Source organism: Pristis pectinata, chromosome 23 (genome assembly GCF_009764475.1).
Source record: "Pristis pectinata isolate sPriPec2 chromosome 23, sPriPec2.1.pri, whole genome shotgun sequence".
NCBI classification, from domain to species: domain Eukaryota; kingdom Metazoa; phylum Chordata; class Chondrichthyes; order Rhinopristiformes; family Pristidae; genus Pristis; species Pristis pectinata.
In genome coordinates, this window is record NC_067427.1 from 8,943,541 (window position 1) to 8,957,653 (window position 14,113).

General features: G+C 45.9%; 1 protein-coding gene across 2 annotated transcripts in view; it reads right to left on the reverse strand.

Annotated features, from left to right (window-relative positions):
• Positions 1 to 14,113, reverse strand: part of si:dkey-34e4.1 (carboxyl-terminal PDZ ligand of neuronal nitric oxide synthase protein) — a 103,397-nt gene that overhangs the window by 2,010 nt on the left and 87,274 nt on the right. For both annotated transcript variants that reach the window (XM_052037071.1, XM_052037070.1), the window contains 2 exons: positions 6,251 to 6,416; positions 3,945 to 4,281 (listed from right to left, as the gene is read on the reverse strand). In XM_052037071.1, coding sequence (XP_051893031.1) covers positions 3,945 to 4,281; positions 6,251 to 6,416 — 503 coding nt within the window. The remainder of the gene's footprint in view (positions 1 to 3,944; positions 4,282 to 6,250; positions 6,417 to 14,113) is intronic.

The window sequence follows — 14,113 nt, forward strand, 5'->3', positions numbered from 1 at the left end:
AGGAGGAAAGAAACAGTTCAGACTTGGCTGGTGACTTTTCAGGTCACATTTGAATAAGTCCTAAACCACTGTCCCTGAGCCATGCAATTGCAGGCAGCCGTCATTTCTTATTAAAAACAATGATTTGAGGATAACATTGGCCGTGCGAAGTATTCGGCTTGCCAGCTGCAATTAAATGTCTGGATAGATTACTTAGTGTGCAATCTATAAATGGATTTTTACATTAGTGGCCCTTTTTTGCCTTTCAGATGTCAAATCTGTTGACTGCTGGACATGATAATAGTCTACAATTTGGCTAATTTTATGGTTTGGCATGGAATATGAAAAGAAATGTTCCAGTAAAACAAACAGCTGGATAATGACCACATTTAAGAGTTTATCCATTTGGGCTGGGACAGGCACTCAGAATGTTAGAGAATACTTCCATCCTTCACAGTCCTAACAACATGCTTTCAACTTTGAACAACAAGAGTAGATGGAAGGAAAATTCTCTTTATAAATAACATGAACAAGATTGAGATACAAGAGAGACTGCAGACAGTCCTGATGAAGGGTCTTGGCCCGAAACGTCGACTGTTCACTTCCCTCCATAGATGTTGCCTGACCTGCTGAGTTCCTCCAGCATTTTGTCTAAACAAGACTGGAGTCATAGAACTATACAGCACGGAAACAGACCCTTTGCCCATTGAGTCTGTGCTGACCATAAAACATCCATTTACACTAATCCTACACCAATTCCATTTTATTCTCCCCACAATCCCATCAACTCCCTCCAAATTCTACCAATCTGCTACACACTAGGAGTGATTTACAGTGGCCAATTAACCTACCAATCCAACTACCGTTACTAAGACCAGCTTTTCTTTTTGAATTCCAAATTTATTTATTTACCTGATTTGAAATTCCCCAGCTGCTGTGGTGGGATTTGAACTCATGTCTGTGGGTCAATGGTCCGGAACTCTGCTGGTCCAACTACTTAAGTACTACACTACCACACCTGCACTAGCACTCCCTTCACCAAACAAGGAACTAAGGCTGCGAGAAGCTTGAAATAAAAGCAAAGCTGGGAACACTCAGCAGGTCAGGCAGCATCTGCGGAAAGAGAAGCAGAGTTAATGTTTCAAGCCAAAGACCCTTCACCAGAACTTCAATGACCTTACCCATCCAGGTGAGGTAACACACAGGTGATGACTTCAGTTTTAAACACCTGTATCCAATTTCCTTCGGAAAGGACACAGAAGAGGTTTATCAGGATGCTGCCTGGATTAGAGGGTATGAGTTATATAAGGAGAGGTTGGAGAAACTTCAGTTGTTTTCTCTGGAGCATCAGGGGCTGAGGGGAGACCTATTAGAAGTTTATAAAATTATGAGGCATAGATAGGGGAGACAGTCAGAATACTTTTCCCAGGGTAAAAATGTCTGCATTTAAGGTGAGAGGCGGAAAGATTAAAGGAGATGTGCAGGACAAGTTTTGTCACACAGAGAGCGGTAGGTGCCTGGGACGGGCTGCCAGGGGTGGTGGTGGAAACAGATACAGATAAGACGATTTTAGATAGATGCATGAATATTCAGGGAATGGAGGGAGATGGATCACGTGCAGGCAGAAGAGATTTAGTATAACTTGGCAACTCACACAAAATGCTGGAGGAACTCAGCAGGTCAGGCAGCATCTATGGAGGGAAATAGTCTGAAGGGTTTCGACCCGAAACGTCGACTGTTTATTTCCCTCCATAGATGCTGCCTGACCTGCTGAGTTCCTCCAGCATTTTGTGTGTGTTGCTCCAGATTCCAGCATCTGCAGAACCTCTTGTGTGTCTGGTATAATTTGGCATTGTGTTCGGCACATACACTGTGGGCCGAAGGGCCTGTTCCTGTGCTGTACTGTTCTATCTCATTACCACAAGTCAGGAGCGTGATGGGATACTCTCCACTTGCTTGATGAGTATAGCGTCAACTGTCAAGAAGGTCAGCACCATCCGGGACAAAGCAACCCACTTGGTTGGCATCTGTCCCACCACCCTAAACATTTATTACCTCCACTACCAGTGCACAGTGGCTGTGGTGTGTACCATCGACAAAACGCATTGCAGTTACTCATGCATGCTCCGCTATCGGCACCTCCCAAACCCACAACCTCTACCGACAAGGAAGAGGAGGGCAGTGGGTGCAGGGGAACACCACCACCTTCGGGTTTCCCTCCAAGTCAGACACCACCCTGACTTGAAAATATAATGGCATCTGTCCTAATCACTGGGTGTAGATCCTGCAACAAGAAGGCAGCTGGTTACCTGCATCTGAAGGGTAGTTAGGGATGAGCAATAAATGTTGCCCTTGTCAGCGATGTCCACATTCCAAAAATGAATTAAAAAAATAAACAACTGGAACGGGGTACTTGCTGCCTTTGCCAATAAATCAAAGAGATTTGTCATTTACAGGAGCTCAGAAGCAGGGGTTACACTAGAAAGAAGAGAGGATTGATTGCAGTTCAAGAGAACCTCTGTATTAAAGTCCTGACAGAAGGCGCCTCTATGGAGATCTCTTTGAAGTTGTTAAAACATCTTATTTCCATCAATTAGTCAGACTGTATTCATAGTCAATCACTGCCCTTCATCTTGAATACTGGTTACCAATTATCATGACTTTATTGCTGCACTGGATGGCAGGTTTTCAGAAGATAAGGAGTTAACCAACTCTGTGAAGACAACCTTACGATTGTACATCCAGTATTGTCGGAGACCTTAATTTTAGAAAAATGGAAGAGACACACTGTTTCATTAAAGAGATCAACTTCAGTAAATGTCACAGCACTGGCACTATGTAAAGTTCAACAACATCTTCATTAAATCCAGGATGAAATGGCTTCAAAAGGAGATTTAAAGAACTCTCCTAAAAACTGTGCACTGTGGAGCTTAGGAGGCTCTCTGGTATGTGTTGAATTAACCCAGCCTCTGAGCACTGACCCAGGGCCTTCAGTGTCTGGGCAGACCGTTTGTTTCGTCACCACTGGCCAGTCACTCTTGTTGCACACTGGGATTGAGCTCCATGTAACAAAAATGCACGCAGGTGGCACAGGAAGAGTCCACCAGGTGAGAGGCAATGACAAGACCTTGTGCCTCCTCCTCATTACTGAACCCTACCTCAGCAACAGTCCCGTGCTTCTGCACAAAGGGGTGGGACAGTCAAAAAAGTGGAATGGGACTACTCTTCAGAAACTTTGAGATAAAGTCTTCTCCCTGACAGATGTGGTGGGTAGCAGCAGGGCATCTGGTTGGGACCACGGAATGTGCCAATATTGTCAGTGAGTCACAGTAAACATTCCCCTCCCAGGGCATGTTAAAGTGACCACTGGCCACTCTATTCCTTTAAAGCAATGAGGGTGAAGGAGGTGTGAAATCACCGGGCAGGCCCGTTTCTAAAACCAGCCCTCTTACATTTTGTAGCTGTGGGAAGAGAAAGAGTTAACATTTCAGACAAAGGGTCTCAGACCTGACATGTGAACTGTTTCTCTTTCCATGCTGCCTGACCTATTGAGTGCTTCCAAAATGTTATGTCTTTATTCCAGATTTCCAGCATCTGCAGTGTTTTGATTTTCATGCCTTGTGGCAGACGGGGGTACACGGTAGTGTAGCGGTTAGCGTAACACTATTACAGCGCCAGCGACCAGTGTTCAATTCCCGCCGCTGTCTGTAAGGAGTTTGTACGTTCTCCCCGTGTCTGCGTGGGTCTCCTCCGGGTGCTCCGGTTTCCTCCCACATTCCAAAGATGTACAGGTTAGGAAGTTGTGGGCATGCTATGTTGGCGCCGGAAGCGCGGTGACACTTGCGGGCTGCCCCCAGAACACTCTATACAAAAGACGCATTTCACTGTGTGTTTCGATGTACATGTGACTAATAAAGAGATCATCATCATGTACCTGCACTGAGCAACAATGCACTTCACTCTACCTTTCAGCCTTTGGTTCCTGACTCAGGTCTTCAAATGTCGATGAACCCACAATCTCCCTCCTGGCATTGGTTGTCCCGTTCACCACCGAGCCTTCAATCTTTCTGCTTGCCTCTTCCTCCCCATTCATTGTTTGGCCATTGCTAATGTCCAGTGTTAGTTCGACACTGGCTTTTCCCAGGGACTGAGCATTGTCATAGCGACCCAGGTCACTAGGCCCTGGGGAACCAATCGGAACATTTCCAGGGGTCGAGGCAGAAGGAATATTCATAATGAGGTCACGGTGGTGAAGATTCAACAACGAAATCTGTTCCGAAATGGAGGTCATACTTTGATCAGCTGGTGGTAAAGAAAACATTAAAACTACTTTAGCGACTTGTGTGGGTTCCCAGTCCTTTAACATTAATGTTAATCTAAGATAATCCCTTCAAAGCAAGAATAAAAATCCCCAAATACAGCAATTATTATCACCGTGTTTCAACGGTGTTAGGGGCGGTGTATTTAGAACTCATGGAGTGATGTTTGAACTGGGGCTTTATTCTGTTCCAGGGGCAGAGGAAGAGTGAGAGTCTTTACTTCACATTGGAATCAGTTCTGAACTTATTCTACCTGTTTTATTCCTCCATCATATGACTACAGCGAGTGCACATCCATATGACAGCAGTGACCTCTGGACCATAGGTTTTTAACAATTACTCAAGGCTGCTAACTTCACCAACTGAATCACCAGGAGTCACTAAATCTACAATCTCCGGGCATTTTCACGCGACTACTATAGTTTGGAAGTGGGCCTTGATGTTTGAAAATATTCATTCCCTCTCTTTCAACACACAACGTACGTCCTTCATTCAGTGTAAGTAAGTTCACAGTGCAGGGCTGCCAAACATCAGTCCACTTCTGGTCTAGTTGTACAACTTCCAGAATGACTCCTCAAACCAGCAATGGAGCTACAGCTTGATAGTCCAACATGCACAAGCTACCAGATATGAACCTGTCTACACTTCTCACTGCCTTGGTAAAGCAGCCAACATAATCAAAATCCCAAGCCACCCCAGACATTCTCCCTTTCCCCCCCCCCCACCCCCCCCCCACCCCAATCAGGCAGAAGATACAAAAGCCTGAAAGCCCGTACCACCAGGCTCAAGAGACCTTCTATCCCACTGCTACAAGACTATTGAACGGTCCCCTAGTATGATAAAATAGAATCTTGACCTCACAATCTACCCTGTTATGGCCTTATTGTCTACCTGCACTGTACTTTCTCTGTAACTGTAACACTATATTCCGCATTCTGTTATTGTTTTCCCTTGTACTACCTCAATGCACTGATGTGAAGAAATGATCTGTATGGATGGCATACAAAAGCAAAGTTTTTCACTGTACCTCAGTATATGTGACAATAATAAACCAATTTACCACCCAGAGAGGTGTGAAGGTGATTATCAGGTGGTTGTACAATGGGAGGTAGGTATCTCCATGTTTAACCAACCACATGCAGCCCAGAGCCCTGGCTTCTTGTACCGCTCCGAGATCCACTCCCCAAATGTCTACTGAAGTTCAGAAAATGCCAGACTGCTCTGTTACTTTAGGGAGAATACAGCTGGCTGAATCATGGAAGGTTCATATTTACAAAGACTCCTCACATCTCCATGTTCTCATAACACACGCAGCAGTCGGCCAGAAGGATTTGTCATCTCCAGCCGAACATGCTTTCAGCATTGTTCCCCAAATTCAAGCCCACGCGTCAATTGGCATCAGGGTTCCGTCTGTGAAACCTGTACTCAGAACAGGGATCAATTGTGGCAACTGGGTGATACTCAAAGTTCTGAAGCCAAAGTTTGCAGGTTTAAGTCCCACTCCTGGGGCTTGAGGAGAGAGGCTCAGCTGACGCTCCAGTACAACACTGAGACATCATGGAGTTCGGAGGGACCACCTTTTGGACGCACGCTTAAAAAGGAGCTCGCGGATGCATATGAAAGACCGCCTGGCACTATTTTGCAGAAGAGCAGGGGAACGGCTAAGCCATTATTCACTCCCTCAATTAACAATGATGGAACAGATTATCTGGGATCTTGCTGTGCACAACTAGCTGCTGCACTTCCCACAACCCTGACTCCACATCCAAAAGTGGCTGAGAAGTGCTCTGGCACATCGGAGGGTTGTGGAAGGAAGAGGACGGCGGTGGTCAGAGGGGGAGAGGGAGCAGTGACTGCAGGGAAGGGAATGAGCGAGGGACGTGCACCAGAAACGTCTCTTTCTCGTCCTGTTGGCCGGTGGGCACTTGCCGAGCCTCGGGCGTGCTCCTTACCCATTGGCTGGACGCTCAGCCTCATCTCCAGGTCCTCCAGCTGCCTGACCAAGAGGGTGAGGTGCTGTAGGAGGTCTCTGTTCTGCAACATCAGCTGGTGAATGCGAGCCTGCGATTCCATTCTGGCCGCTGTCTCAGCCGACAACTGATCCTTCAGCAGGTGCACCTGTTGAGACACAAGGAAGCAGAGAATCATGGAGACACACTGCACAGAAACAGGCCCTTCAGCCCATTGAGTCTGTGCTGGATCTCAAGCACCCATTTTTACATTCATCCTTTTTTAGGTTTAATCCTATTTTAGGATAAACACAATCCAATTTTATCCTCGCCCCATCTTACTCCCAGCAAATCCCCTTCCTCCTAATTCTACCACTCACCTACACCCTAGGGACAATTTACACCAACCAATTCACCTACCAACCCTCATCTCTTTGGGAAATGAATCACCATAAGTTCTTCCATGTTATCCAAAGTCAACCCATCTGTTACCTTTGGGATGTTTGCAGCATCCTCCTACGTGAAAACCGATGCAAAGCGTTGATTGAAATTATCTGCCCTCTCATGATCTCACATCTACCTAAGCTACCCTCCTTTTTATATATCCATAAAAGCTCCTGCTGTGTTTTGATATTACTTGCCATTTTACTTGCAATCAACATCCCCCCCCATGATTAGTCTTTCACTACTAGATCCTAAAAATTTCCTAGTCTTCTGGTCTATCACTGGCTTCAGGCACTTTGCCTGCTCTAGTTTTTGAGTAAATATTTTCTTTGACTTCCTCAGTTAACCACAGATGGCTCATCTTTCTCATTGCCTCCCTCTTTCTAACTGGGATAAATGAGCAATTTGAAAGGGTGAAGAACACGATAGTCCGGTTGAATGAAGAATTCAGTCGGTACTGAGATTAATCCAACTGCACCCCCAGTTTAGGATTTCAATGCTTCAATATTACTGAATAATCTACTGATGATTTAACATAGAATCAAATCTCACAGTACAAACCCCAATATATCTTAATTTCTTTCTTATATTTCCTACTCAAGAAGTTGCACAGTCTTTAAACAACATTTATCAGTAATTTACTGCTAGGTAGTCTCGTCCCTCAGGGACTTTACAGTTTATCATTTTTTGTACATCTATAAAACTGCCAATGAACAATGAACAGTCAATGAGGTTCAGAGAGGAGGAACATTAACCCTCATCTGGCGAGACCAACCCCTCGCATCCCTCCGTACGCTCACAGTTGGATCGTCACGGGCGGGGGTGGGAAGGCTGTTGAAGGATGTCCTCAAGCGTACACTTTGAGCTTGGCTGAGAGCACCTCATCAGCTTGGTGGATCTGAATGCACACAAGCTGGAGCTCTTGAACACACTGATCATTGGGAAACGTGCTCCAAATATCACAGCATTCAATTGTTTATCGTCCTTCCTTTGTAAAATTGAACAGCAGTGACGAACCACGTTTCACTCTCTCAGATCAGCTCATCACATCTACTGCCACAACTTAACCTTCCCCTCGGTGAGACAGTGTGACACTCAACCCACCACCCCGACAGCCACTTAGTCCCAGGTAAATGTCAGCAATGATCTGTTGCCCCCTGAGCTCTGACCCATTTCAACCCGTCTGCTGTTCTGAAAGTCATTTGAACCCAGGGTCAAGGTTGCAGCATTGAATTCAATCTCATACTTGTGTAGAGCAAAGTTACTGCGTCATTGTAAAGCTGTCTGTTCTGGTGAATCAGTGATTCTGATGTAACGGCTGCAGGTTTATTGAGTGGACTGCTATCCGATGACGTCATTGAATGCCGTGTTCTGTCTGCATCCTTCACCTACCCACACATTGGACTTGTACGTCCTTACAAATGCCACTCAACATTACAGAATCAACATCACCTTAATCAATAACTAACAGATTACTTTCAATAGATTATTAATTACAGCTGTCACAATTGAGACACGAATGCCTCAAGCATTCATGCAGCACTCTTCTGCTGTTCAATGCCTTAAGCCACGAGGTTTATGGGGGTTAAACAGGGATGTCATGCAGGGGATTATCAAATGAACAATACAGTGGTTATATTGCAAGCTCTCATTCCCAGGCTTGTGTTGAACACAATCGATGGGTTCAGGAACATTAACTGAGAGACTCAAATCTCAAACACTGCATTGCAAATTAACTGATAATGTGCATCTTTATTTCTATCTGCCAGTAATTCTGTGAGCACTCCATTATAAACAAATCACAACACCCCAGCTGTGTGGATTTTACAAGTAGACCGTGAGTATTTTGGACAGGCTTCCTCTCGTCCAGGTCTGAGACCAGCTGACCAGATAAAATGGCCGCGGCTGCAGCTGGTCTGGTCACCGGCCAGAGTTCTGGTCACCTGTCCTGACACCTCCTGAAATGGTTCAGGGTCACATGTTGTTTGATAATGTTCACCCTGGGATATTTTACTCTGCTAAAGGTGCTATATAAATACAAATTGTTGTTGAGTCTATCCAAACTGTCAGGACTCAGTCAAGGGAAAGTGAGTAGTTGACTGTCTAATAACCGGGGGCAGAAGGGGCCAGTGATCGCAGAGGGAGTGGGGTATGAGTGACCAGAGCGAGGATGGGAGTGAGTGACCAATGGCTAGAGGGAGGGAGTGACCAGAGGGAGGGAGTGACCAGTGACCAGAGGGAGGGAGTGACCAGAGGGAGAGAAGTTACCAGTAACCAGAGGGGGGCAAGGGGAGAGACTGACCAGAGGAAGAGGAGTTACCAGACAGGAGGAGGGGAGTGAATGACCGGTAGACATGTAGATGGTGGGGCATGGGTCAGCAGAGGGTGGGGAGCAAGTTGACAGGCAGGGACATGGAGACACGTCTCAGGCAGTGAAGGAACAGGCTGTGGCCCGGGAGCAAATGGAAGGAGTAGAGGCAGAGATTCAGGGACAACTGCAGGACGGAGGGGCTGCGGGACGGGGGCGGACCGTGGGACAGGGGTGGAGTGCGGGATGGGGGGGGGGGGCTGTGGGACGGGTGGGGGCTATGGGACGGGGGGATTTTGGGTGCAATGAAGGAGAAACATGGCAAAAGGGAAAAAGGCACAGTTTTGAACAAGTGCCCCCAGACATTCCAACACCACCAGTTCATGCACATACAGGACAGATGTCAATAAACAGGGTAATGAGCTGTCAAACAAAACACTGTGACCACCCGCCCCTCCCCAGTCACGGCTTCCAGCTGCTTGTTCAAGGTTGAGGGTTTGATTGGTAAAGGGGTTAAGGGTTATGGGGAGAAGGCAGGAGGACGGGGTTGAAAGAAAAAAATCAGCCATGATTGAATGACAGAGCAGACTCAATGGGCTGAATGGCCTAATTCTGCTCCTATATCTTATGGTCCAAAGCTGTTAAATCAACGGGACCACTGGGCAGGGTAAACTCACTTGTAGCAGTAAAGTTATTCAGATGCTGTTCATTTTCACAGGTAACTACGGAACCACAATTGGTTCCCTGGGGTGGTCTCACCCAGCAGGGAGGAGCAGTTCTCGTTTCTGTTGCCGGATGGAGAACAGAAATCCCTGCGGCTGCTCCGGGCTTTGATCCTGGAGAACATCGGGCAGGATACAGCCAGGATCAGCCTGCAGCACCATCTAGTGGAACTGCAGTGCCAGCACACACCTGGAGAAACGGGAACATCTTTTCATGATCGCTCACTGGAGTGTTGGCATTGAAATGTGACACAGTCCACTGGAGGCAGGACTTGGAAAAATGCCTTTGCTGCAAGCCTTCTGTTAGCAGGCAATCGTTCCGATTAACCCCAAGTCCCACCGTTGCACTTCATTGGTATTGGTTTATTATTGTCACTTGTACTGAGGTACAGTGAAAAACTTGTCTTGCGTACTGTTCGTACAGATCAATTCATTACGGAGTGCATTGAGGTAGTACAGAGTGCATTGAGGTAGTACAGGGTAAAAACAACAACAGAATATGGAGTAAAGTGTCACAGCTACAGGGAAGTGCATTGCAGGTAGACAATAAGGTGCAAGGTCACAACAAGGTAGATTGTGAGGTCAGAGTCCATCTCATCATATAAGGGAACCGTTCAATAGTCTTATCACCATGGGATAGAAGCTGTCCTTGAGCCTGGTGGTATGTGCCCTCAGGCTCCTGTATCTTCTGCCTGATGGGAGAAGGGAGAAGAGAGAATGACCCAGGCGGGTGGGGTCTTTGATTATGCTGCCTGCTCCACCGAGGCAGCAAGAGGTAAGAGTTAGACGCTAAGAAGGAATGCTTAGAACTAGAGCAACAAACAATCTGCTGGAGGAACTCAGCGGGTCGGGCAGGATCTGTGGGGGCAAGGAACTGTCGATGTTTCAGGTCAAAGTCAGTCCTTGGGTCGAACAGATGCTGTTCGACCTGCTGAGTTCCTCCAGCATCTTGTTTGCTGCTCCAGATTCCAGCATCCGCGGTCTCTTGTGTCTTTATGCTTAGAACTGGGAGACTTTTGGGGAATTCACACTCTGCTAGGAACAATCTATATCAGAAGCACGGTTCCTTTTTATCCAGAATCTGCATGTATCCACCCAATCCATATTTATTGCACATCTGAAAGCACAAGTTTACTGCTTTGCCTTTATGAACGTGGTTAAAGAAAAGCCTTTCTTGGATCTAAAATCTGGATATTTCTTCTATAGAATGTCCCTAGAGTATTCAGACTGTAGCTCGTTAGACAAAGCACCCAAAGCTCTCCCAATAGGGCAGTTCACACAAACTAACTATATCCAGATAGACATGGCTTTCATGAACACATAACAATTCCTTCCCAGTGCTGGAAACCCTGGAGACACAAGAGACTGCAGAGCAAAAAACAAGATGCTGGAGGAACTCAGCAGGTCGAGCAGCCTCTGTGGGACCCTAGGACTTTTTATTAGTAAACTTGCAGAACAGGCATTGTAAATAGTGAATTAATTTCAATGTGCCATTTGAAGAACTGGTCTAACTGGGCACTAGAACAGAGGTCTTGGGGTACAGATATGTAAACTACATGTAATGATACAGGTTAACAACGCCATAACAAGTGCAAATGCGTTTATTTGCAGAGGAACAGAATTCAGAGGCAACTAAGTCATGTTGCACTTGTATACAACCTTGGCTAAAGCACACTTGAGAAATGTTCCTATTCTAGTCTTCATAAATTAAAAGTAATATATAGACACTGGAGACGGTGCACAAAAGATCTACGAGGTTGGTACAATAACTGAGACATAATAAATATCAGGAACAGTGGAAATGGCTGGAATTTTCCATTAGAAATTGGAAGGTTAATGGACAACCTAAAATGATGGAAGAGAGATGTTTCACCGTGAAGGTTCAAAACTAGGATCCATAAATATAAGATGTCACTACTCAATTCTATCAGGAAGTCAGATGAAATTTCTTTCTCCAGACGGTGGAATTCACTGCCACTGATGCACTCAAAGGGGGTGGGTTCATGAGGGAGACAGAAATCTGCAGGTAGGATTAGGCAAGGTAAGGAGGGAAGAGGCTGGGTGCAGCGTGAAGTTTGGGCAGAATGTGTTTCTGTTACCTTGTTAACTCCAGCCACATCTGAAACTGAGGCTCAGAAGTTCTTCCACACACCCATGTTTTTAGTGTTAAAATAAGGCCACAGATCACTTGATGCTGTTTGTGAAAGATGCTTAAAGAATAAGAATTTTATTTGTGAAGTTCACAAGGAGTGTTGTCAGGTTTCTCCATGCAACACTGCGGTGAAACTGATAACGTTGCTTTCAGTGCAGTGTTCTGGACTGATGCACTCCAATTCCCGTGGTTGTCTCTGTTTAACTCAATAGGTACGGTCGCTGAGGCCGTCTCTATTATATACTACAACACATGCAATATTCTCCCAGCTGCTGGGGAGTGTTGCTATTGAATACATGGATACTGCAGTGGTGGGTATGGGTGTCTTTGGGAGTCACCTGGAACAGCTGGTGAGCAATAGCACCTGCAGGAGGCATGTTCTTAGTGTGGGGGTCAAGGTTATAGGGGGCAGGGAGATTGCAAGAGGGGTCTCTGTAAGGACGAGTGTGGTCTATGAATGGCTGCGCTTTGGGGAGCCCTGCAATGCAGGTAAATGCCTGTGGCTGGTCCGGTTGCTCCCATGACCTGAAAAAAAAAGTAGACAAAGTCTCCCTCCTCAACCATGGAGCTAGTGTGCTACACCTACAGCAATCTGTGAGACGTAGCAGAGACTGGCAGCAGGAATGGTCTTGAGGTCAGGAAGCTGAGGGTGACCCTGACCAGGGAGAAAGCAGTCAAGTCACCTGTGTGAAGTGGCATCTGAAGTCCTTGGTCACAGATCTCAGTGAGGGTGAAGAGGGAAGTTGTTCTGTCGAACAGCCCAGTATCAGGGGAAATGGGCTGGTAAGAGAGGGTTGTTCTGTAACTCGGCAAGAACAGTTGTTTTTCAGACCAACAAGGTTGAAAATCTCACTGCAGAGGAAGTATGTTTGCTTCAACCAGTGTTGACACCATTTGGGGTACCTTTATGCTGGAAAGAAAGTGATAGGAGAATGAATATTTTGCTAAAAAAAAATGAGGGCGTTAATCTCCCAATGAGGTCAAGGCTCCCAGAAATGTGTGTGTGAATTTGGTCAATTCTGGGTTAAGCTATTTTCAACAGAACAGCACCTATTTACTTAGCGCTCTGTAAATGAATTTTTAGCCCAGTAGACTTGCAGAGATAAACCAGGCAGAACATCATCATCCAGACAGGCAAAACAACCAAGGGCACAGAAATATATTCCTTCTTCATTTTTAAGTAATTCTGGAGCACATTTCTAACAGCTGCCATATAAGAAAATTGGCATTATCAAGGCAGCAGCTTATCCCGAATTAGCACCCAGTGAAATGCAGAGCGCCGTGAACAAGATGCATATCGATTTATTACTCCAATTAGCCAGAGGCTCACCGCATTTTCAGCTGTAGCATTACAACAACATTTGTTAGCGCCAAGTCCAAAAGAGCACATCACCAGGGAAAGGTCAGTTCCTCATCAATAGCACAACAGCGCCTTGAGAACATGGAATATGATGCAACATGCTGCTTCTCTCTCACTTCAAAGCAGCCATGTAAAACAACAGTCTTTGAGTCTCCCAAACAGTTCATTCATGGGCCAGGTCACTGGCAATTCTGAACAAGAAGCTGGAAGGTGAGGGAAAGATCACTTCTCGTGGAGATTCCTGCACTAATTGTTATTCTGACTGCTCAGTTGATGCTAAACACCTGAAATGCCTAATATACATTACACTATGATATTGCATGCCCCTCACCTCCTATAACTCAACATATTCAAATTCAAAGTGGAGTTTATTGTCATGTGCACAAGTGTACATGTACACACAGGTGCAGTGAAAAACTTACTTGCAGCAGCATCACAGGCACATAGCATCATATAAGTAGCATTCACAAGAAAAACATAAATTATACACAAATTATTCCAACAAAGACACTATTAATATTGCACAGTAATGATATCCAGCGTGGTTTCATGTGTCTGACACCAGTATCAGGGCAAGGGATGGTTCCTTGCTCACAGGCCAAGACCCTTTCATTTTCTTACAAAACTCCCTCATTTTGGGACTGATGATTTTCTCTACAGGATCAGCCCAAGGGCATGAACAACCTCTCAGCAAGTATGTGTAGAGCTCCTAAACTAACTGCACTTCAGGTTATCAAAGGACTGGTTTCAGGAGGAGGGCTGTTGGCCCACGTGTGTAGGGTTTGGGGGTGCAGCACACAGCAATGCAGGTGGGAGAGAGTCATGACATTGCGGTCCGGATGTAGGGCAGCAATGCAGGAGGGGGAGGGAATCTGTATAC